Below are 26,241 nucleotides of genomic sequence, written 5' to 3' on the forward strand. Positions count from 1 at the left end.
AAGGAGAAGCAATACCCATGATGAAGGGGTAGTCAGTTGAATGGAAAGCACCAGAGACATCAAGAAGGACAACTGAGGACTGAAAAAAGCCAGTGATCTGGCCCTTAGGTGATGGTTGATTTTGTCCAAAGTGGGCATTCCTTCCATTGACACAGATTCCAACCCCTCTACATCTTAGTGGTCAGTTCTCAAGAATGTCTAAGGCCAAACCTTTCGGTCCCCTGTGGCCGATCTAGAGAAGAATCTGAATTTAATTAGGCTGATCTGTGGATTACAGAAATGAACATTCATCCTCAGGTCCTACAGGTGTTTCTGGCTTAATAGAGCCTTCCAAAGCTTTCTTTTCCAAGTAGAACTTTTCTAAAATAAGGGTCACTTCTGTGTCATAATGAAGAATTGGTATAGGACTTTAGTGAAAGGATATAAATAAAAACAAGAGCTAAAGCTTATATAATGCTTTATACAGAGTATTATAAGGATCTTAGTTCAGTTTTAAGCTATTAAAGTTTAAAACATCTCATCCTCACAATAACACTGGGAGGTAGGCGCTATCATTATTTACATTTTATGGATGTGAAAACAGAGGCCAAGGTCAAATGACTTACACAAGGTCACACAACTAGTAAATGTCTGAAGCTAAATTAGAACTCAAGTCTTCCTGACTCAAAATCTAGTAATCTGTTCATGATGCCACCAGCTGTCTATATAGAGGGGATTACTACTTAGGGTAGAAAGTTGTTTAATTGATTAGTCATGTCTAATTCTTCATGACTTCATTTGGGTTTTCTTGGCAAAGATACTGGAGTGGTTTGCCATTTCCCTCCCCAACTCATTTTACGGATGAGGAAACTGACGCAAACAGGGTTAATTGACTTGCCCAGGGTCACACATCTAGTAAGTGTCTAAAATTAGATTTGAACTCAAGTCCTCCTGACTCCAGACCTAGCACTCTATCCACTGCACCACCTAGCTGCCCCAGAAAATTAGACAGATCACCTCTAACATCCTTTTCAGTTATAAATTTCAAGAATCCAATGATCAAGTTGCTGCAAAACTAGTAAAGAAATTCTTAGTTCAGTACAAAGAATGGTTGGTTGGACTTTGCTGGATTCAAAAGACCTGGGTTCAAACCCCTGCTTTGTCACTTCTTAGGAATATAAACCTTATATGATCTCTCTAGGTCTGTTACCTTATATGTAAAATGAGAGGATTGAATTAGTCAACTTCTAAAATTCCTGCAAATGAATGACCTTATGAAGATTCAAGAAATTCTGAAAACAAACTATGTGCAGAAGAGAACCAAAATAACTCCATTAAAGAAATAGATACCGTTGAAATAGCTTCAAAAAGCATTCGGATAAATGAATGGATGACAGCTCCATAAGGACTGCTTACAGACCCTACTGTATTTGGGGACATCTCTGACCTTTTCAGATTGATCCCAATGACTAGAGTAGTGGAAAGGGGGCTCAGTAGTCAAAGGACCTCACTTTGAATCTCGCCTCTACCTCTTACTGTATATGTAACCTTGTACCTATGTTACCTCTAGGGCTCAGTTTTTTCATCTATAAAATGAGGGCATTGAAATAGATCGACTTTAAACTTTGTTCAGATCTACATTTATGATTCTATAGTCTACATGGTTTAACAAAGCATAGGAATACTTCTCAGGAGTATTACAAATCAGATAGGAAGCCTACTAAAGTAAGTGGGAAGAAAGTTCCCCGAGTGGAATAAAGGAGAGTTTGCTGTACTCTTCTGAGATGAAGCTTCTTTTAACATGGTTGGCTCTTCTATAGACGTCAGAACATCACAGCTGGACAGGACTTTAGCATCATACCATCTAATGAATTGTTTTTAATAGGTCAACAACTGTTGTTGTTGTTCAGTAGTGTCTGACTCTCTATGACCCCCTACGGGGTTTTCTTGGCAAAGATACTACAGTGATTCATCATCTCCTTCTCCAGTGCATTAAGGCAAACAGAGGTCAAGTGACTTGCCCAGGGTCACACATCTAGTGAATATCTGAGGCCAGATTTGAAGTCAGGTCTTCCTGACTCCAGGCCCAGAGCTCTGTTCTCTAAGCCATCTTACTACCCCAAGGCAATCAATCTAACTCCAAAGGTTGTTGTGAGAAAAGCACTCTGTTAATCTTTAAGATGCCGTAGAAATATGAACTATTATTATATTACATTGCTTTTCATCTCTTTCCATCTTTGTGACCTTCAACCAAATGGAGAAGGAGGAGGTAGTTTAGAGCAATGTGTCAAATCTGAGAAGAATGCTTAGGGGCCTAAGTGAAATCTCAGAGAAGAGAAAATGGACCAAGATACACACAAAAGATGGAATTGCAGTGAGGAGACCGTTAGCACATCCCACACTCTGGGCTCCTCCTCCCTTTGGTTACTTAAGAGGTCAACATTCCCGTCCTGTTCTTAGAGATTGTAAGGCCAATGTTTTCCCTGCCCAATTATCACTAGGGGTGTCAGGAAATTCACAGATCTTTTCCAAGCAAAATTAATTACAATTTTTAAATATATATATATTGCTTTTATGTTGCCATGTACTGCAGAGGTCAAGCAATTCTTTTATTGTTAGGAACCAGAATTTAAGTTCATACAAGAGAAGCAGGATTGTATGGCGAAAACAGCATTGTGATCTTGGGGAAGTCGCTTAACCTCTATCTACAAAGCTCTTAGCACAGTGCCTGGCATATATTATGTACTTAGTAAATTCTTGTTCTTTCCCCCCACTCCCTGATTTCTAAGGCCCTTTCAGCCCTCTCATTCAGTGATTCTCTGGGGATATCTGGGACACAGATGAAAATCCCAGCCCCAGGTTGCTTATACTTTCATATGACTCATAACTTTATCTGGGACCCCATTATACCCTAAATCTTACATATGGCTCTAGGTAATACCCACACTATCAGGTTTAGTTCTAGGGCTTATATTTGGACTTTTTTCACTGGCCCCAAATGTCCTTAAAGCTTATAGATTAGCAGTTCACATAGATCTGAGGACTTACTGAGATTTGGGTCCAATGTGTTCTCAGAACACAAATAAGATAGGCATTAAAGGCTCTGCTTTCATATTCATAGTTTAGATTCCCATAGTGCCTTTCTTCCAAAAGTCTAGAAAGACTTTAATAATCTCTCTCTACCTTTGAAACTGTTATTCTCTGCTTCAGAAAATAGAGTATACCCTACCCAGGTGACATAAATTACTGAGATTTGGTGTTGAAATATCCTCCTAGAGGCAGGCAAGTATAGATGGGAAACACACTGAAGTCAGAGATACATTATTCAGGTTAGAAGCCCAGTTCTGATACTTACTAGTTGTATGCCCTTAAGCAAGTCACTTGATCACTCTGGGCCTCAGTTTCCTTATCTGTAAAATGATGAGGTTGGAGCAGATGATCTCTAAGGATCCTTCCTACTCTGACATTCTAGGATTTTGCTGTAATTAAACATCCATTATTGTTTGGTGCTCCTTGAAGTGCTCTCCAATTTGTCAGTGACTTTCTTAAAATGTGCCACCCAGAAATGAAACAGAAATAATGTATTCCTTTGTGAAACAATGAAGTACCCTGGCCAGACAACATTAGAGTGCTACATTCATTCCTGGGTGCCATATTTTAAGAAACATAATGATGAGTTGGAGAACACTTAGAGAAACCAGGTTAGTGAGAAGATTAGAGACGATATCAAATGTTATTGTTGTTGTTGTTCAGTCATTTCAGTCATGTCTGACTCTTTGTGATGCCATTTGGAGTGTTCTTGGCAAAGACACTGGAATTATTTGCAATTTCCTTCTCCAGTTCATTTTACAGATGAGGAAATGAGGAAACAGGGTTAAATGACTTGCCCAGGGTCACACAGCTAGTAAGTGTCTGAGGCTGGATTTGAATTAAGGAAGATGAAACTTTTTAATGTGAGAATGAATGAAAGGAACTGGGGATGTTTACAGATGTGGGGAGAGAAAAGAAAGGAGTGGAGGGGGAGGGAAGGATAAAGTAGGGTAAGTAAAAGAGAAGAAGAAGGAGGAGGAGGAGTAGAGGGAGGAAGAAGGGAAGGAGGGAAGGAAGGAGAAAAGGTAAGAGGAGGAGGAGAAAAGGGAGGAGGAAGAGAAAAGGGAGGAGGAGGAGATGACAACAGAAAAGATGAGAAAAGAGGAGAGGAAAACTGAAAGGAGAGGAGATAGAGATGGTATTGAAGACGCAGATAGAGATTAAGACAGCGATATATAGATACATCCTGGAGAGATGTTGCAAATAGATATAGAAGTATATACTGACAATATAGATTATATGGATGCAATTACAGACATAGATGGACAAATATAAAGATAGATTTGGAATTGGCAATGCATCCTAAACAGACATAGCAGATAGATATAAAGGTTGATTATATATATGTGTGTGTGTGTGTGTGTGTGTATGTGTGTGTGTGTGTTTGTGTATGTACATATATATTCTGGACAGACACCACAAATAGATAAAATGTTGATAGAGATATAGATAAATTAAATAAATTAATCAATAAACAAATTAGTAAGCACCTACTATGTGCCTAACACTGTGCTAGGCACTAGAGTTACAAAGATAAAAATGAAATAGTCACTGCTCCCTAATAACATATTCTAGTCAATGAGATAATTCATATACATAGGCAAATATACAAAATATTAAAAAGGATATCAAGGTATTAATACCTTATTAACACATTATTAATCCATCATCATCTGGCATTATATTCTTTGACTATATCAACTAATTTGGAAGGGAGGGGATAAGGAAGAATCAGACCTCCACATCTTACACAAGGATAAATCTTTCTCTACCCATTGTCAAAAATATGTTGATGTTTTATCCAGCATTAAAAAAAAATTTTCCAAAGCCCTCGAATTACTGTATTTTTTGTATTTCCTTCTACCATGAAATTCATAGAAAGAATATCTACGCCAAAGGCAGCAAACATGCGGCCAATACTCCTGGGGGCAGCCCAAACCAGAATAAAATGTAATTGAAAAATACTTTTAAAAATAAATAAAAATACAACATAGATAACATTCATTTCTGCTCTTCTAGTTTGATATTCTGCTTGATTCTATTTGAGCTTGATACCACTGTGATATGGCACATTAACCTAACTTCACTGTTTCTCACTATTTACAATCTGGCTTCCAACCCAAATTGTTTTCTCAGAGGTTACCCATGAGTTCTTAATTATTTAATCTTATGGCCTTTCTCAGCCTTTATCCTCCTTCACTTCTCTACAGCTTTTTTGACACTACTGACCTTGGTTCCTTTTGGACAACATCCTTCCTTAGCTTCTCCTGATTTTCCTTCTTCCTGTCTGATGGTTCCTACTCATTCTCCTTCCCTGGTTTGCCATGAATTGCCCCCCCCCCAAACCATATGTCCTCCAAGGCTGTGCCCCTGGCCCCCTTCCCTTGTCTCTTCAAACATTCCCTTGACAATTTTATCTACTTCTGTGGTTTTGATTATCAGCTCTATACAGCTAGATCCAATATAATACATGTATAAATACATATGTAGATGTACATACATATGTGTGCAAATATATATATATATATATATACACACATATATATGGGTCTAAGTTCTCTCTTGAACTCTGATCACACATCTCTACCTATATGTCCCATTGGTATCTCAAAATTAACATGTCCAAAGTAGGACTCTGTCTTCCTTAAAACTAGACCTCTTACAAAAATTTCTGGTCTTGTTAATGGCATCGCCATCCTTCCAAGCATCCATGTTGGAAACTTCAGACTCCTGTTTGAGTCTTCCCAGCTCCTCTCACAACCACATCTCCTCATATCCCCTTCTCTCTACTCACAGTGCTATTGCCCTAGTCCAGATTTTCATCACCCAACATGTAGACTATTATAATCACAGTATACAAGCCCTCTCTGGGCTCATTCTGGATGAGTAGTCCACAATCTAGCACCCCTTATGGGCTTGCTCCCTCAACTTTTGGCTAGGCAACTAGATGATGCAGTGGATAGATCCCTGGACTTGGAATCAAGGAAGACCTGAATTCAAATCTCACCTCAGACACGGGCTGAGTAACCTGGGCAACCCATTTAACCTCTGCCTCAGTTTCCTCACCTTTAAAATGGGGATAAAATAGCACCTACCTTACAGGGTTGTTATGAGGATTAATTGAGATAATATTTATGAAATGTTTAGCACAGTTTCTGGCACATAATAGGTACTTAATAAATTCTTGTTTAAAAAAAAACTCATTAGCAGTGGAAGGTTGGATCCCTAGAGAGGTGATGCTTACCATTCTCAGGGTTATTCTATGGGTAGCTCTTCTTCTCATACTGTAGCTCCTAAGCCCCCACCATTGTATTTCCTTTTTACAATCATCTGGGAGATTCAATCAGTTCTTAGCAAAGGTATTTACTCAAAGAATATAGCAAGAACAGTATTTACAAAGCACTGGGAGAGTCCAGAGGAAAGAAAGGGCATGAATTTAAAGTGGTGTGGTAGTGAGGCACACCTATAAGGATGATTCACGGCCAAGGCAATTCATATCTCCTGGACCTCAAAATGCTCTGGGCTGGACTGAGCAAGTTACCCTGGCACTGGGCTGTTGCTGGTGGACTGTGATGAACAGATCACCAGAGGGGTCTTATTGTGCTTAACATGTCTGCTAGATGGGATTCATCTGCTGGGCTCACTCTGAGGGGTAACTGCAGTCTTCACCACTTCCAGGGTCGAGCTTTCCTGGAGTTTAAAGGATGCTTTTCAGCTGGGGTATTACAGTACTCCTCACCCTAGGACTTACAGAAGCCTCTCCTCTTTCAGTTTCTCAGAGACCCTTCTAGGAGGTTTGTCACCTCTGGGCAAGACTTAGGAGAGATCTAGCTTCTCTCATTCAATAATCCTTCCTGGTTCAGAGGTGGTTTCCCTCAATGAGGAACTCCATCTTTACTTACAGTACTCAATCCAGTGATGCTTCCCAGAGTCAGGATGAATCTTACGTAAATAAGTGGCTGGGGACAAAGATATCGAAATAATCTGTACCCTTGATGCAAGTACATTGTTTTGGGGTCATTTCATGTGCAATTGAGCTATTCAAGCCTGAGACCTTTTCTAAGTTATTGATTCTTTCTTTTGCATCTGAAAGACCTACTTTACAGTTCAATGTTTTTGTCTCTTTCAACCTTCAGTTTGCTAAATTTTAGTGGTCAAAGCATTACATAATAGCCTCCTAATTGATTTTCCTCCTTAATGTCTATAATTTCTCTGAGTTGTCTTCATGTATCTGCCAAAATACAATAGTTCAGGTGAGAGTTCACGAAGGCCTGGCTCACTACCTGCTTATTGCAAATAGCAAAGAGAATTGTCCTAGACACACCTCAATGTCAACATTATCAAAAGAGAATTCAAGAGTTTCATCATTCTTTCATTCACCCAGGTTTATAACCTCTGTATCAACCTCAATTCCTAATCCCTCATTCCACACACCCAGTCAATTGCCAAATCTTGATGTTTCTCTCTCCAAAATATCTCTCACATTTTGTTCCTTCTTTCTACCTACATAAGCGCCACCCTGGTTCAGACCATAATAACCTCCCTCCTGGACTACTGAAATAGCCTTCTCATTGGTCTCTCTTATGTCAGGTCTTACCCCATTCCGATCCAGGAAGGTAGAACTCCCTACTACCTGAGGCAAACCATCCTATTTTTAGATAGCAACAATTATTAGATAGTATTTCTCCATTTCAAGTGAAAATGACAGTTTGTATTAATATTATCATGTAATGCCATATATTTGGTATAACTTGAATTATACATGTATGCACATATATATACATTGTCTCTTTCCCTCTGCCCTCACTTCAGAAAATGTCATCTACTTGATAAGCATGGATAATTTTCCCCCTCATATATCTAGCATCTAATACAATTCCTCACATGTGGTAGCACTTACTAATGTTTATTGTTGAATTGAATTGGAAGTTTATCCAGACTCCATAAGAAAAGACATATACACATGAAAATTAACTAGAAAATAGTACTGTGATCATTTTAAGACATTTGGGGAGTGATTTCCCCATTTGTGGATGATGCTCCAAAGTCATTTGGAAGTCTCTTCCCTCCCCTGGTTATTTGAATTTTTATATGTCTAAAAAACTAACTCAATGAAAAATTTCTGCTTAAAAATGTTACTACCAGTTAAAGGCAGCAGAAAATGCCAGATGACTTCTAAAAAGAATATCATTGTAAATTTCTTGAATGCAGAGATTCTGCCAAGTTTTATTCCTCCTTATATTCTCCATAGTACCTAGCTCAGTGCTGACCACATAGTAGGGGTTCAGTGCCCATTTCATGTAGGACTTAAAGATTTTTTACTTTTATCCTTTGCTTATACATTGAAATGTCTCACACATGACTAATTTTGTTACATTCTTAAACATTTCAACTCTATATACATACAAAATCAATGTCCCCCAAACCATATTTTGACTAAATTTTTTAGCTTTTACCCATGTTTGGTGACATAAAAACATGACTTTAAAACAAAAATTTGAAACAACCCTTTAATCTCACTTTCAATATACAGATTTGCCATCTTGAAAAGGATAGATTACTTTGAATCTTGTTTTTCAATACAGTATATTATTTTAAGTTAGCTGTCTTCAGCAAGCAAAGAAACAAACAGTACTATTTTGAAAAGCGGGTGTAATAGTGACTCTGTGACATCCCCTACCTAACAGCCAGGTGAGTTATGTTTCACCCCTCCCCCCAGAGTTCTCCAGTACCCTTACAGAAATTAGAGTATGTTTAGTCTTCTCCATGGTTCAAGTCCCTTGGTTGTTTTCCTCTAATTTTAGGAAACCAGGTACCCCAGGTCCATTTAGCCACTGCACAGTTTTAGATCAGCTTTCTTTTTTTTTTTTTTTTTTGGTGACGCAATTGGGGTTAAGTGACTTGCCCAGGGTCACACAGCTAGTGAATGTTACATGTCTGAGGCCAGATTTGAACACAGGCCCTCCTGATTCCAGGTCAGTGCTCTCTCCACTGCGCCACCTATCTGTCCCTAGATCAGGTTTTACAAAGGAATATTTACTTCAAAGACATAGCAAGAACAAACATTTCTCCCAACACCTGGGATGGGGGGAAACTTAATCCTTTCTATACCACCTTGACCTCTTGGAAAAGAGAGGGATTAGTTTCTTAATTTAACTCAATTTCATAGTGTCACCTAGAATCCTGGCTTCACAGTTACACAAGTTATAACACAGATTTTTTCTGAATTTTTATTTTCTTGTTTGTAATGCTGAGAATATGGGACTTTGCTTTAATTTCTCCATTTGCAAATTGAGTAGAGAAGGAGTAGGAGACATGGTTACTGTTATAAGTTTTAGCTCTGATATTTTGTGTTCTATATTCTAAGGTCCATTCCAGCTTTAATATTCAATGTTCTAAGGTTCCCTCCAGTTCAAACATTTTGTATTCCAGAGATCCTTATAACTCTCCCGTTCTATGTTATCAGGTTCCCTTCCAGCTCTAACCTTCTATATTCTACAGACCAGTTCAAATCTTAACATTCTAACCTTTGTTTTCTAAGAATTGTTCTAGCTCTGACCTTTTAAGTTCTATGACTGAAGGTTTCATTCCAGCATTAACATTCTATGATTCTAAAATTCTATTATTCAAGATTTTAAAATAAACAGCAAATTTCCTAAGATCTCCTGTGCTTAACAGTCACAGAGTTCCATAGCAAGATTTTCTATAACAAAAGCTAATAGATAGACTATCTGGAGCAAGCATTCCCCATTCTAAACATTTTCTAGATTTTAAGTTTCAGTCTACACTCCATTCCTTCCCCATATCACTAATGCACAAGCATGTTTTCTGGACTGGGCAGCTACTTTGAATTTTTCTAATATGTTTTTAAAGTTTTTCTTATGACCTCTGGAAAAATTCTGACATTAATATAAAACACTTAACACAAAGATAGGTAGATAGACAGACAGACAGACAGATAGATAATGGATGGGGTCTGTAAATAAATTGCCTCTTAGACAAATTTGGCTTACCTAAGTAAAGTTAGTTTTAAGTTACAAGGCCTTAAAGCCCATGAAGTTTCGAGGTGTCAGACAACTTGATGTAATCTATCACCATTAAATTTCTGGGTTTTTGAAGATTACCTCTAATTGAGGTAATCTTTTGGAAATAAGGCAGAAGAGAGAGTATTATTCTTTTAGAAAGCAATGTACGCTAAGCTCTGGATTATCCTCATTAATAGGGTCACTCTTCGTGACCGTATTTGGTGTTTTCTTGGGAGAGATACTGGAGTATTTTACCATTTCCTTCTCTGGTTCATTTTATAAATGAGAAACTGAGGCAAACTGGTTTAAATAATTTGCCCAGGATCACACAGCTAGTAAGTGTCTGAAGTCAGATTTGAAGTCAGTCTTCCTGACTCCAGGTCTGGCGCTCTATCCACTATACCTTCTAGCCCAGGTGATACATACTCATCAAAAGTAATACTATATAAGAGTGTATGAAAAATTGTTTTATTAATCATAATTTCAACTTGAGAGAAAGTAGGAAGGCTGGATACCATGTTTTTCTTAAATATACAAATCCTCTTCATATGCGTTATCATTGCATGGAAGGTGACCTTGGGTTCTTAATGGCTATGGCAACAAAGTAAAAAGCCCTTGCAAGGCAGAAAGGTTTCATTTATAAGCCTGGTAATAGATAGACTATGTGTCTTTCACCTGAGGACACCTGAGGTCACTAGGAATCCATGGATACCAGAATATGAATTTATTCAGCACTGCAACTCATGAAGACTATCTACCATAGCCTAGCAAGAGTACAATCTGCATTGGTGAAGTACCAATGATGGACTGATGTTATTACATCCATAAACTCCTGCTATCATGATTCTCTTAACCAATAGAATCATAATTTTGTAAGAGACCAAAGTATTCATTTAGTCCAGTGTCTTTTCCCTAGCATAAGTACTTCTTACAATTTTCCCAACAATAAATTAAGCACTAAGTGTTTTTTAAGGGCCTACTATGTACTGTGGTGCTAAGGAGACAAAGACAAAAAACACTTGAACAATCCTCTGTGGTGAGAAACTTACCTTCTATGGAGGTGATACAGCTCATCTTTATCAAGTTGGATTGTTAACAAAGTTCTTCCTTTCATTCATTCATTCCAAAAACATTAAGTGCCTACTATATGAATAACACTGTTCTAGATGCTAAGGAAAGCACAAAGTTTAAATAAAAGTCTTTGCCCTAATAGAATTTACTGTCTAGCTGGGAGAGCAGATACACAGCTAACTTCAATACACAATAAAACACTAAAAGTTCACACTTCATTAGAGAAGTGCAGGGGTTGGGAGGAAGGATGGGGACAGCTAGGTGGCGCAATGGATAGAGCTGTGGCCCTGGAGTCAGGGGGAGCTGAGTTCAAATCTGGCCTCAGACACTTGACACTCACTAGCTATGTGACCCTGGGCAAGTCACTTAACCCCATTGTCTAGCCAAAAAAAAAAAAAGGATGAAAATCATTCAAAACCAGGAAAGGTTTAATAAATAGGACATCATGTGAGTAATAAATTTAAAGCACTCTTAAAGAATGAAGCAAAAGATATTGCAAGAAGGATAGGAAGCAGCCTACATAAAACACAGAGCACAGGATATGCCACAGAGACAAACAATATTCCAGTGTTGATGAAAGATAGAGTATGCAAAGAGATAAATGTGGCAAGGTAAAAAGAGCAACAAACTGAAGAGGCCTTGAATGCTATAAAGGGTGTTTGAGCTTTACCCAGAAGTCAATTGGGAGCTGCTGAAGATTTTTGAGCAAAAAATGACATTACTAGATCTATGTATGAGAAGCACTTTTCTAGTTTGGTACATGTTGACTTGGATGTGATGGTGGTATATTTTCCTGAAGAATCCTATTATTAAAGCCTCAGATCGTATCTGTAATTTAATCTGGTGGTCCAAAACAACCATTGTTATTCCCATTCTATAGATGAGGAAAATGAAGTTCTGAGAAGGGTAATTACTTGCTGAGGGTTCCACAGTTAGTGATTGTCAGAGCCAGGATTCAAATCCAGATGTCTTTTGATTCAAAGTACAGATCTCTCTATCCACTACAGCACAGCTGCCTCATAACACTAAACAGTGAGGTGGGAATGCACATTCTAGGTCCAGAACAAAGTCCAGAAGTCAATATTTCAGGAGATCTGTCATCGAGCTTAGTGCTAGGAACTTAGAGAAGTGAGGAATCAGAAAGGTAGAACTCCAGGGAACTCGGCACATGGGTAAGAGAGGTGTCTACAGGAGTTTTTGGCTACCTGGGCACCAATAAATCTCTGATTTTTAACTTTGTTCCTTCACACTATGGCTGGGACTTATCACGTTTGTGGCACAGATATTTTTACAGAATGTTCCCATAAGCTCAATCAAAATTGGAATAGGTCTTTACCTCTATAATGTACTGGAAAAAATATTTAATTCTGAGTCAGATTATCTGGGTTCAACACTCAGTTTTGCTATTTATTACTAGTTGTGTTTTCTTGATCCATCCACTTAAACTCTCATCATCAGTTTCTTTCTCTACAAAATTGAGTAGCAAACTAAGTGAGGTTCAAGTTTCTGAACTTTATGTCTAAGCATTTCCAAGGCTCATTCTCTACTGGCAAAGATAATAGAGCTCATAATAAAATATCTGCGACGAAAACAGATGGAACAAGAAGAAAATCAAAATAGCAACCCACATTCCAGCACAGAAACAAATATATAATCCCTTTTGTCTACAATGCAACATTCCTTACATCATCAGCCCTGTAGTAAATTCAACATTTAAAGGAAGTAGGAAAGCTATAAATTACACTGACAACCAATGTGAATTGGACCCATACGTAATCTGGCCAAGGCACAAAAAGACCTAAAGAAATCTCTCATGGATGTCAAACAACTCATTAATTTCCAAGTTCTTCAGCAGAGAATGAGTTGTTTTAAAGGAAGAAGAAATGAACAACGGACGTAATTAAACAGAAGCTGTTCTTAAATAAATGAACATATTTAAAGGAGTTAAGCAACTGAAATTAACTCCTTGGACCTTAACAAATTTCTTGTTGGAAGCTGTTTCAAAGCCTACCAATAATTAAAGCTGTCCAAAAATGGAATGGGATCCCTTGAAAAGGAAAGAAGTTGTGCCATTAGAACTGCTCAAGCAGAGGCTGGATGAATATTGATTTGGTATGTTGTCAATGGGATTCAAGATTTGGGTAGGGGTTAGTCTAGAGATGATGACCTCCAAGATTCCTTCCAACTTTAAGTCTATGATTCTATCCCCATTTTACTGATGAGGAAACTGAAATTTAGAGAGTTTAAACAACTTGTCTATGGTCATACAGCTTTTAGGTGACAGAGAAAGGTGGGAACCCAGATTTCTTATGTCGAAGGCCTGTGAACTCTCTACCAAACCAGTGGGTCGCTATTTAGTAATCATCTATCTTGTTGTAAGTGCTTTATATAAGATATCAGTCCTTAATCAGGCAGCTAGGAGGTACAAAGGATAGAGTGCTGGGCCTGGAATCAGGAAGACCTGAACTCAAATTTAGCCTCAGACACTTAGCTGTGTGACCATGGGTAAGTCACTTAACCTCTAATTGCCTTAGTTTTATCAACTGTAAAACAGAGAAAATAGCAAGGTGTGTTGTGAAAAACAAATGAGATAATCTTTATAAAGTGCTTAGCACAATGTCTGGTACATAACAGACACTTAGTAAATATTTGTTCCCTCCTTAAATAACACTGCCCCTATTAACAAAATGTTTGCCAAGCATAACACAACAGCACTGCAACAGTAAAAAATATATATATACGGAAGTGGCATGAACAGAAAGGACTCACATAAGAAAAATATGAAAGTGCAAGTACAGGTATAATCTTGTTGCCATTCAATGGAAGGCAAAGGTTAATGGCCAGGTACGTTGTCTGGTCGAGAATGAGGCAGGTAGAACAGGATCAGGGGAAGAGGCAAAGAAGAGATGGAAGTCCAAAGTAGATACAAGCTCCCATGGGAGCAGGAGGAAGAAGAGATTGCAGAAGAGCCAGGTTGGAAACGAGCAAGTAAAATGTTGGCTCATTAGGTGTGCATGATGTTCTGGGAAGCCAGTCAGAAAGGCTGGTGTGCAACAGCAGGGGCCTCTGGGTATTTTTCCTTTGGTGGAAAGGGGGCCTTTTCCACTTTGGAAGGAATGCCCGTTTAGGGTTCTGGCTCTGAACAGCATAAGGAACAACTACGGGTCATAGAACAAATTAGCATAATTCTATTCCAGTGGAATTTAAACTCCTTTAGACCATGTTTGTTTCTGTCTCTGTGTCCCCATTTCCTAGCACAGTACCATGCACACAGTAGGTACTTAATAAATGCTTGTTGAAATTAATTTGACCAAGCTCACTTGTGTACCTTAGGCAAATCCTTATTGCAAAATGAGGAAATTAATTGCTGAGGGCCCTCTCAGCTCCAGATATGATGGATTTCTTACCTTTTTAAGTCTGGGGTATGACTTCTTTCAGGGACTTCTTCCCTTTTGCTCCAGTTCTCTTGCCTTGACTACTGTGATATTCTCCCAAGTGCCAACCTAGTCTCTAACCTCTCCTCTCTCCAGGTCATCCTTCACAACACTACAGGAGTAGTCTTCATAATTTAACCTAACCATGGATTTAGAACTAGAAGGGACCTCACAAGTCATCTAGCCCAGTTTCCTCATAGATGAGGTGATCAAGGCCTAAAGAAGAATAGCTAGAATAGAGAGCTAGACTTAGACTTAGGAAAACCTGAAATCAAATCTTGCTAAACAGTGTGACAACTCACTAAACCTCTCTCAGCATCTGCTTCCTCATCTGTAAAATGGGGATATTATTGGCACCTATCCCACAAAGGTTGAGGATCAAATGAGAAACATTATGTAAAGCATCTAGTAAATCCTGAAGCTGTATATAAATGCTAATGATGATGATAATAATGATGATGGAGGTGGTGCTAGTGGTGGCAGTGGTGGTGGTGGCAATGGTGATGACGATAATGGTGATGATGTGACTTGCCCAAGACCACACAGGTCATAATTGGCACGTGTGAAATTCAAACTCAAGTCCTCAATGTTTCTCAATAGTAAAGAAGACTTTTCTGTTGAATTAATGAAATCCCATAGTCTTGGCTGTCTCTGTTAACAATTTAATGCTCTCTGTTCATCTTCACTTCCTGGCTTCCCTGGCTTTCTTCAAGTTCCAGATAAAATCTCATCTTCCACAGGAAGTCTTTTGATCTTCTTTAATTCTAGTCCCTACTCTCTAAATTATTTCCAATTTATCCCGTATATATTTGGTTTGTACATGGTTGTTTTCACATTGACTCCCTCATTAGACTCTGAGCTCCTTGAGAAGAGGAATTGTCTTTTTGCCTTTCATTGTGCTGTTCACTGAGCTTAGCACAATGCTTGGTACATAGTAGATACTTAACAAATGTTCATTGATTGACAAATTATTATTTTAAAACTGCTCTCCATATACATTTTTCCAGCATTCTTTTAACATGTTTTGTTGTTCAGTTGTTTATAGTCACTCTTTGTGACCCCATTTGAGGTTTTCTTTTCTTTAATAATAAATTTATTTATTTATTTTTAGTTTTCAACATTCACTTTCATAAGATTTTAAGTTCCAAATTTTTTCCCCATCCATTTGAGATTTTCTTGGCACAGATGCTGGAATGGTTTGCCATTTCCTTCTCAGATAGCTACCACTAGGGCCTCATTATTTCAGCTTGGGACCAGTCTCCTAACTGATCTTTGGGACAGTCCCCCCTCTTTTAATTTCATATATCCTTTTTACATATGTCAGTAACTAAAATTAGCATAAGAAAGAGTAGTGTCTACATATTTTGTCCTTAAATACGTCTCTTCCTCCATGTTTTGACCTCCATTTGGTAATTATCTTTCTTTTCTCATTTTAACATGCAATCTTGTCATCCTTTTCAGCTTCTCCCTTTCAGCACCTCTTTGCCCCTGTCTCCAAGGATTATCATTTCTTCCTTCGTAATATCTTTTAAAATTCATCTTACTCCCTAGAACTAAACTCCTTTTTGCATAAAAGTAACCTTTGTTATTATAAGTTTCCTTGATTCTTTCCTAACTTCATGCCAGTCCATGTGAATAACATTACCCAAATCATCTCCTTTGGTTACTTCTTATATCTTTCTTATACATTCTTATACTACTTCAGGTTTCGATACTGATTTCCCTTCATTGTACTTATTTAAGCAAAGACTGCTGCTAATGATGACAACAGTACCTCACATTGGGAAGGCAGTATAGTACAATGCATAGAGAACCAACCTGGGATCAAGTCTTGCCTCATACATGGAACATCTAGGTGACTATGGAAAAGTGCCCCAAATGACCTTCTGATCTATTTTTGTCATTTAGTTGTTTTCAGCCATGTCCAGTTCTTTGTGATGCCATTTGGGGTTTTCTTGGTGAAGACGCTGGAGTGATTTGCCATTTCCTTCTCCAGTTCATTTTACAGATGAGGAAACTGAGGCAAACAGAGTTAAGGGACTTTACCAGGATCACACAGCTAGTAAGTGTCTGAGGCCAGATTTGAACTCAAGTTTTCTGACATCAGGACCAGTGCTTTACCCACTGTGCCACCTAGCTTCCCCACTGTAAGGGAAACTGAGGTGATCCTCCCCAATCCCTCGCACCACCACCTCATGACCTGACATAATTCATGACCTGACATAAGTAATGACCTGATATAAGTAATGTAATTTAAAGTTAGTATGCGTGACCAGGAGCACCAAGGTAACAGAACATCAAAGAATAAAAGAAACTATGTTACCAGGGCAGAACAACCCTTACCTCAAGGAATATCTTAGAGGAAAGCATGTACGTATCCAAGGAACTGTCCTCTCCTTGGATACATACATACAAAATAAGCATCTGGAGCTTTGGCCAAGCTCCACTTTTGTTCTAAGGTTGTTCTCCCATGATTTACATAGATATAAAAAGGGTCATTTGGGAAAGGGACTTTTGGAGGTCTTCATTTCAGAGATGGGGACACCCACTCTGTTGACTTTCCCAACCAGGACCCTGATGACCATTTCTAGAAGTCTCCCCAGTCACTTTGTCAGGTGAAGAAGCTCACCTTGGTTGGTGATGTACTTATTCTTTCTTTATTCTTTCTTTGTTCTATGTTGATTTACTGGATTGTATGATATACGTTATTTTAATTCCTACTTCTTTATTGCTTTAAACATTATCAAATAAACCTAATTACTTGTTAAGTTTGTGCATATCATTGTGTCTTAAGATCCGAACCTAAAAATGAAAGTACCGTGCAGTCCATAGTCCCTTTAGATTACACCCACTGATCTATAGAAATAGAGAGAGTTTCCACACTGAAAATTCCCCAGATCAGTGAAATCCCAAGTCCAACCTACAACAAATGGATGAAAAAAAAAAACTCACATTCATATAGTGACTTAAAATTTTCAGTTTTCCTTACCAAAAGCCTGAAAGATACATAGTACGAGTTAACAAAGACTCAATGATAGAAAGTGACCTGCTAATCATCACACAACTAGTGTCTGAGCTAAAATTCGAACCCAGGGTAACTACTCCAAGTTCTCTTCCCTTTGCATTGTGCCACAATGCCTGAACCCATACATAATGCTCTAGAGAGCATCCAATGTCCCTTCCAACTTTGAATTCCCAGATTCCACAATCGTTTATCCATTGGACTATTTCATCCATTTGCAGCTTCTATTTTCTCTATGGGTTCTTACTTTATGCCTGTGCTAAAAATAGCTTCATTGTACTAATCCAACCCAATATATTTTCATCTTTCAAATGCCTTGTCAAAGCCTACTTAGTCTACTAAGTCTTTTAGAAGGAAGAAAAACTAATCATCTAACATCTAAGGGATTCCTACCTTTTGAACCAAAGGTTTCTCATCTCATTGTTTTGAAAACCTGTTTCCTCATATTTATTTCATCTGGAACCCCTTTGGGAATGTCTTTTGTTTTGTAAGTGATAGACAATACTGAGCAAATCTAATGAGTTTACTTAGTCAAAGGATGTCTTAATATAATTTCATGTTAGCAATATAACAAGTGTTTTGGAGTGAGCTATATAGCCAGTGAAGAAATAAGTTTTCTTGACTAGTAAGATTGGATTTGGGTCAGGTAGATAGTTTTGGTCGTGTTTGTGTTCAATCTAATTAAACTGTCATTTCTTATCACTTCTTAAATACAGGCATGATGCTAATTAACCAGTTTGGTGGATCTTCCTCTGGCCCCCACTGATATCGAATGATGGTGCCTTCCTGAGGCAGTCCATTCTGCTTCTACATAGCTTTAATTAGAAAAAGGTTTTCCTTTGTATCAAGACCAAATTCACCTCTTTGTGACTTCTATCCATTGTTCTGAGTTCTGCCTTTCGGGCTCTAGTAGAACAATTTTAATCCTACTTTAATGTTTGTGGTGGTTGTTGTTGCTCAGTTGTTCCAGCTGTGTCTGACTCTCAATGACCCTATTTGGAGGTTTTCTTGGCAAAGGCACTGGAGTGGTTTGCCACTTCCTTCTCCAGCTCATTTTACAGATGAGGAAACTGAGGCAAAGAGGGTCACCCAACTGTCTAAGGCCAGATTTAAACTCATGAAAATAAGTATTCTTGATTCCTAGCCCCATCTTCTATCCACTGTGCTTCCTAGTTGCCCTCTAACTTTCATGTTACAGTCTTCCTACACTTGAAAGCAGTTCTTATGTCCTTTCTGTGTGTTTCCTTCTATAGGCTGGAGCCCTAGTTACATCAACCCATTATCTTATGGCATGAACTCAAGGACTTTCTCCATCCTGGTTGCCCTTCTCTAGATACTCTCTAACTTTTCTATATTCTTCCTAAAATGTGGTCACCAGTTGAATGTTACTTCAGAAAAGGTAAGAACAGAGGAGAGAAAATCTTTCCCTCCCTTGCTCTAGATACTATAACTTTCTTAACATAACTTAATATTACTTTCATTTTGGCTGTCATATTACAATATTGACTCCAATTATGCTTGCAATCCACTAAAACCCCCAAAACTATTTCAATAATGTTGTTGTCTAGTCATATCTTCCTTATTTTATATTTCTGAAGTTGATTTTCTGAACCAAGTATAATACTTTATACTTACTAAATAAATTTCATGACTTACATGACCTGATGCTAAGTGAAATGAGCAGAACCAGGAAAACACAGTATACCATAACGACAACATTGTGTGATGACCAACTTTGACAGACTTAGCTCTTCTCAGCAATATAATGATCTACAACAATTCCAAAGATTTCCAGATGGAAAATGCTATCTACTTCCAGAGAAAGAACTATGGAGTCTGATACAGATCGAAGCATTCTATTTTTCTCTTTTTCTTCTTTCTCATAGTTTTTCCTTTTTGTTCTTGTTCTTCTTTCACAATATGACTAATGTAGAAATATGTCTAATATGATTGTACATGTATAGCTTATATCAGATTGCTTGCCGTGTTGGGAAGTGGAGGAGGAAAGAAGGGAGGGAGAAAAAAAATTGGAACTCAAAAATCTCATAAAAGTGAATGTTGACAAGTATCTTTACATGTAATTGGAAAAAATAAAATACTATTAAGTGGAATAAATAAATAAATTTACCTAATTAGATTTATTTCAGCATTCTTATCTGTCGTGATCCTTTCAGATTCTGACACTGTCATCCAGTATGTTAGTTACTCCCGACAACTTTGTGCCATCTGCAATAATGATAAGCATGTACTGCATATTATCCAAGTCACCGATAAAAAATATTGATTAGGAAGTAGTTTTGAAATTATATGCTTCCTTTGACTTTTCCCCTCCATTTTATTACTTATCTTTTCATGAATAGATCACATTTCTAGGCACATATTGCAAGTAATACAAATTTCCCATTGGCACTAAGAAAGTGTAGATAGACCTTATTCTTCTGGACGGTTGGTTGTCAAAAACAAAACTCATCTGTGCTGATGTGCTTTTAGGAGTTATATGGTTTCAATCATAGGATATACCCATCAATAGCTGAGGCCCAAGCAGACAGGCTCTTTCCATTAGGAGGAGCCAGAACCACCTGTAGCTTTTAAGGTATCAAAAATATCACCAAAGCTCTGGGACCATTCCAGTTAGAATATCTGCAAGCTGCCCAGTCCTTTTTCCTGAGTCTCAAGCTAATGATGAAAGTAATGAAGTCAAGCCTTCCAATCTCAGATAGTTGCTTCGGTGCAAAGGAAAAAAATCCTATTAAATCAGAGCGGAGAGGACCCACAGCACAGCTCCTTTGTTTTAATTGAGTCCTGCTCTTTAGTTTTTGCCTGGTGAAAAGGCTCTAGCAGCTTAATGTGAAAAACACTGTTGTATTATAGCCTAAGGATTTTAAATGAGAGATTGAGTCTCCCCTTAGGACAAACATATTGCTCCAATTACCACTAATTGGAGTAACACATGAAAATCAGGGAGGGGGAGAGAAAAAAGATTTCTTAAAAAAAAATCCCTTTTTTTCTCCAGTTGTATCTTAAAGATCAAGGGTAACTCGCTAAATTATTTTTGAAGCTTCTGAACAGGCCCCCATCTCTACAGTCGTTGGATATATAGGCAAGAATTCTTTATCAATAATAAGCTCATTGTTGCGTGAGGAATTTGGGAGGGAGAGCTTTTTTTTTTTGATTGGGGGTTATAGTGTTTCGAATATTCAGTCGCCTCTCAGATAGAATCAATACACTAAGTAAGACCCGAGAAGATGCATTTACGCTCATCTGTGTCTCTTCCAGAGCCAAAGATGTTTGTCTTGCTCTATGTTACAAGTTGTGTCATCTGGGCAAGTGGACAACCTCGGGGTAATCAGTTCAAAGGAGAAAGTCACTCCCCGAGGTATATCTGTAGTATACCTGGTTTACCTGGGCCTCCTGGTCCCCCAGGAGCTAATGGATCACCTGGGCCACACGGTCGTATTGGCCTTCCAGGAAGAGATGGTAGAGATGGCAGGAAAGGTGAAAAAGGTGAAAAGGGGACCGCAGGTAATTAAAGTTAATCTTCAATGAAATACTTACCCTCATCCGCACCCCCTTCCCTTTTTTCTCCTACCCCCAAACCTGGAAAAATTACCCTTTCTTTTGTTGTTGCTTTTGTTTGTTTTAATCACCATGATCTTACGAGAATAATGTGTTAGTCAGACATAGCAATTAGGACCCTCTGTTTCTGACTCTGTTCCAAATTCTTGAGGGAAGTTATATAAGTTGCTGAGCTTTTGCTGGATTTCATTTTTCATGTGTGAAACAGCAACACTATAAATAACAGAGTTTAACTGTCCAATCTTATTCTTCACTGTCAGTCCGCATTAGCTCTATACCAGAGCTATCAAAAAGTAAATTTCTTGTGGCACCATAGAACAGCCTTACTATTCTCTTCCTCTTTCATAACCAGAAGGCTAGATGGATACCACATAGTAACTGTGCCCTGTCCTATAGTGGAAAGAGCTTTGAATTTGAAATAAGAGGATCCAGGTTCAAATCCCAACTCTGCTGTTGGCTACCTGCATGACTTAAGGCAAGTTACTTGCCTTTCAGAGTCTCATTTGACTCATTTGTAAAACGTTTTACATGATCTCTAAGGCCCCTTCCGACTTTAGATCCTATGATCAAGCCGTCTTGTTGGCAAACTGATTTGAAAATAGATGAATGAGTGATTCTGTATTAACTGCCACTGGGTATTTCTGCCTCCAGGAAGGTCCTACTCTGATGCCTTTTCATGGCATGGAGATGACCCTGGGTTCTCAAAGAGTATGTCAGCAACTTGCAAGCTCTGGCAGGTTCTATCAAACTGGAAGGGCTGCCATGATGGACTATGTGTTATCCAAGGAACAGCCTAGCTAAATTCAGAAAGCCTCATCACCAGAAGATTTGCCTTCAAAGAGGTGGAATTCTTTTGATTACAGCAACCCATGAAAATGGTAGAGTATGCAACTGATGTCAGTGGAGGGAATGCCCACACTGATAAAATTATGGAACCTTGAAGTAACGAGCAAACATATATTTCTGAGTATAATACCCTGAGAAAATTATGACTAACTCCAAATCCAGACCTCAAGGGCATGGCTGTCTAGCAAAACCACATAGGATCTAGTAGGCCCACCTTCCGGAGCCTCAATTTCTTTAGGTATAAAATAAAGTCTTCTAGATTTAAGACTCTGTAATCTATGATTTTATAAGAAAATAGAAATCAATATTTAGGGATGTGTTGCTAGCTAAACTTTGTAACAGTACAAAATAATATGTTAGCATCTATTTAAATAGCATGGTATGGCAATCATATCTATATTTGCCATCATAAAAATGCTTTTTAATTCAGAATCTAGGAAAACTCTGTCAGTTATTTAATATAGTATATACTTCTACTACAGTGCCTTTGATTATGAACTGAGCTCTCTGCATTTCAAGAGATCTTGTGATGCAAGCTTTGCAGATATAAATTGTTATAAATGTTATGGGCAATCACGGATATGAGTATAGTTGAACTCCTTTGTAATGATAATAGCCCTGATACTTGCCTTCTTGGCTAATCAAGCTTTTACTGCATGTAGTTAAGTTTCATGGGATGTAATTTTGGTCAGTAGCACACAAAAGTCATTTTCTATTAAGACTAATCATGAAGATTCTAGCATGCAAAAATAACCTTAGTGTGATTTATCTGAAGATGTCAGTTACACTATACAAACATTTATGTCAGTTCATACTATGTTAACATTTCTGAATTATTATGATAACCCTATAAGAGTCTAATTTTGTCCCTATGTGCAGAAAGGTTGTATAAAGGTGCCCTCATAATCAGTGATTAGAAGGGAAAGAAGGAAACACTTCCTATTAGCCCAAACATGGAGTACATCAATAAGTCCTTGACCTATTAGGTTAGCATAGTTTGGGAAGGGAGTGTGGTTCAAACCCAATGACCAGAAAAGAGTGCAGCTAGACCAAGTGATTTGTCCAGGATCAAATAGTATTTAGTGGCAGAGCTAAAACTAAAAACTCAGTTTTTCTGACTCCCATCTGGAAAGTCTAAGATAAATAATAATAATAATAATAATAATAATTAGTTGTTATTATTATTTTATATAGCACCTACTATGTGCCTGGCAAGCACTTTACAATCATTGTCTCCTTTGATCCTGACAACAACCCTGGGAGTGAGGGGCTATTATCATCCCCATTTTACAGATGAGGAAACCAAGGCAAATTGGATTTAAATGACTTGTGCAGAATCACATAGCTAGTAAGTGTCTGAGGCTGGATTTGATCTCAGGTCTTCCTAACTAATGGTCCGGTATTTATTCCCTGTGCCACCTGGCTTCTCATCCTTCCTCTGCTTTTGGTTTGTTGGATGACTTCAGCTAAGTCATTTAGCCTCCAGGGGCCTTGATTTCCTCATTTGTAAAATAAAGAAATTGGATTTGGTTTTACTTTAGATCCTTTCTAGTTCTAGACCTTTAACTCTACCACCTTGTAGATAAGAAGATGGTATCATTATGCAAAGAGACTTCTCATTGCAGGTAATGGGAGCTCTTTGTAAATATGCAAATGGCAGCAACTCTTCTATCAAAACAGCATTAAATCACTTTAAATTATTTTCATTTTTTTAACCTTGTGCTAATGACAGAGAAAGCACTTAAAATTTAAATGCACAATTCTTTGCTTTCATGTTTAAAATGTGTAGCCATAGTTTTAAAAGAACTCATTGACTTGGTTCTGTATTTTTAAAGCTATGCCTAAAAGACATATTTTTAATGACATGGGCTTTATAAGATTGCTATTTGTGAATCTCTCACTTGCATGTTAACTAAATTTGTAAATATTTTTGAAGGTTTAAGAGGCAAGGCTGGACCTATAGGACCAGCTGGAGAGAAAGGGGACCAAGGAGAGACTGGTAAAAAAGGACCTATAGGCCCAGGTGGAGACAAAGGAGATGTAGGTCCAATTGGACTTCCTGGACCCAAAGGAGACCGAGGAAATCAAGGTGATCGAGGGGCACCTGGTATCTGCAGATGTGGGAGCATCGTGCTCAAATCTGCTTTTTCTGTTGGCATCACCACCAGTTACCCAGAAGAAAGATTACCCATTGTGTTCAACAAGGTCCTTTTCAATGAAGGGGAGCACTATAATCCCTCAACAGGAAAGTTCATATGTGCATTTCCAGGAATCTATTATTTTTCTTATGATATCACATTAGCCAATAAACATCTGGCAATTGGGCTGGTACACAATGGGCAATTTAAGATAAAAACATTTGATGCTAACACAGGGAACCATGATGTTGCCTCTGGATCCACAGTGATCTACCTTCAACCAGAAGATGAAGTCTGGCTTGAGATCTTCTTCACAGATCAAAATGGCCTTTTCTCAGATCCAAGTTGGGCAGACAGTTTATTTTCTGGATTTCTCTTATATGTTGATACAGACTACCTTGACTCCTTATCTGAAGAGGATGAATTATGAAAGTGATTGACAATCTGGAAATTTCCCTCCCTCATTATACAAACTGACATAGGATCTAATCTGGGAGCCAAAGATAGTGGAACAGCACTGCTATAATCTGAAGGAACTGCCAGCCAGATTCTAAAGGAAACTATGGAAGTTTTCAACAGAATCCATTGAAGCAAGATGCTGTATCAAACAGCTGGGACCACACAGAATGAATTATGTAGAACAATAACTCCAGATATGAATTCCCTTGAAAGCAATGTTCATAAATATTTAAGCAAATTAAAGATAATGTCAACAAATTTTATATTAAATACAGTGAGTGATAAAACCAGCTGGCAGTAGTATTGTCTTATTAAGCTTGTTGGAATTACTTGTTTTTATCAGTTATTTAAAAGAATCATAACATACAGCATAATGTCTTGGGTAATTCTCAGAAGGCAAAAATGTAAGCCAAAAATAAAAGATAAGAGACACAAAGCATTTTCTACATTGCAAAGTGGCAAGTTAAAAACTGCTGGTACAAAGACCCCTGAGATCTACTCTAAGGTCCAATGCAAGGTGGAATATCTCACCCTTTTGTCTTTCCTTACTCACTCCAACTAAAACCAGCATTGCTACCTTCCATTCGGGTGAGATTAGACTCCTGAGGTGTTCGAATCTAGGCCTCAGGGATAAGAGGGGGTCAGCTTACTGAAATGGGTTCCCCAAAAGTATGATGAATTTCCAAACTCTTTTGACATGAAGTACCCACTGCACCTGTTTTCCCTGAGATTTCTTACAAATAAAGACAACCCTACAGCTCAGTCATTAATTCTTCCTGTGTTAACTTGGGTCTCCAACTCAACCCTAAGCAAAGTCTACCAGCTTAATAAAAATCCTCTTTCAACCTCATATTTCTTTTCCTTTTGCTCTTTTTTTTCACTACCAGAATCTATCTTTACTCTGCTCCCCTGCAATCACCAGCCAATCAGGTCAATAATTTCCCCCGGCCTACCACTACTCCCTTAGGTCACATCAATAGTGTGTCCATTTTTCCTCCCTCCTGGCAATATCATATGATATTCAGCTCCCTCACCTACTTCTCTTCCATTCATCAGTTCCATTACTTTATCCACTTAGATTTGTTCTCTCTTTTCCCTTTCAGTCTTTCCTCTTATCCAAATAAGTTTCCTTTGGAAACCAGTTCCCTTTTTCTGACTTTTCTCCCCAATATTCATACTCTGTATGCCTCATTTCTCCTAACCCAGGTCAAGAAATCCAGTAAATGAGGAAATGGAGACCTAGATAAAAGAAAATTTGAGGGATCATCTATGTTTAATTAATAGTTGAACCCATGGAAATATATAATGTAATTTTTCCTAGACTCCTAGAAAGAAAAACTCAGAGGACTGAGTTGTTAGGACAACCACAGCCATCAGAATATGGAACCTCAAGAGAAGCAGCTAGAACCCAATCAAGAAAGTCAATGGCAGAGGCAGCTAGATTATGCATTGGATAGAGCTCCAGCCTTGGAGTCAGGAGGACTTGAGTTCAAATCCGGCCTCCGACACTAGCTGTGTGACCCTGGGCAAGTCACTTAACCCCTACTGCCTCATCAAAAAAAAAAAAAAAAAGGCAAGGACAAAGAAAATTCTAATATTAT

The 26,241-nt window shown here is 38.1% G+C and overlaps 1 protein-coding gene across 4 annotated transcripts in view; it reads left to right on the forward strand.

The window, feature by feature from the left end:
- The window catches only part of C1QTNF7 (C1q and TNF related 7), a 146,520-nt gene extending 121,590 nt beyond the window's left edge, over positions 1-24,930 (forward strand). For 2 of the 4 annotated variants that reach the window (XM_027836403.1, XM_027836405.1), the window contains exons 2-3: positions 20,898-21,143; positions 23,980-24,930. In XM_027836403.1, coding sequence (XP_027692204.1) covers positions 20,898-21,143; positions 23,980-24,611 — 878 coding nt within the window. In that variant the 3' untranslated portion in view covers positions 24,612-24,930. Of the gene's footprint in view, positions 1-18,874; positions 19,021-20,897; positions 21,144-21,908; positions 22,076-23,979 lie in introns of those variants that run through there. The other 2 variants (XM_027836402.1, XM_027836406.1) reach the window with 2 other exon arrangements.
- Positions 24,931-26,241: the final 1,311 nt, after the last annotated feature.

This window comes from Vombatus ursinus, unplaced genomic scaffold (assembly GCF_900497805.2).
Source record: "Vombatus ursinus unplaced genomic scaffold, bare-nosed wombat genome assembly UNPS02014818.1, whole genome shotgun sequence".
Taxonomy (NCBI): Eukaryota; Metazoa; Chordata; class Mammalia; order Diprotodontia; family Vombatidae; genus Vombatus; species Vombatus ursinus.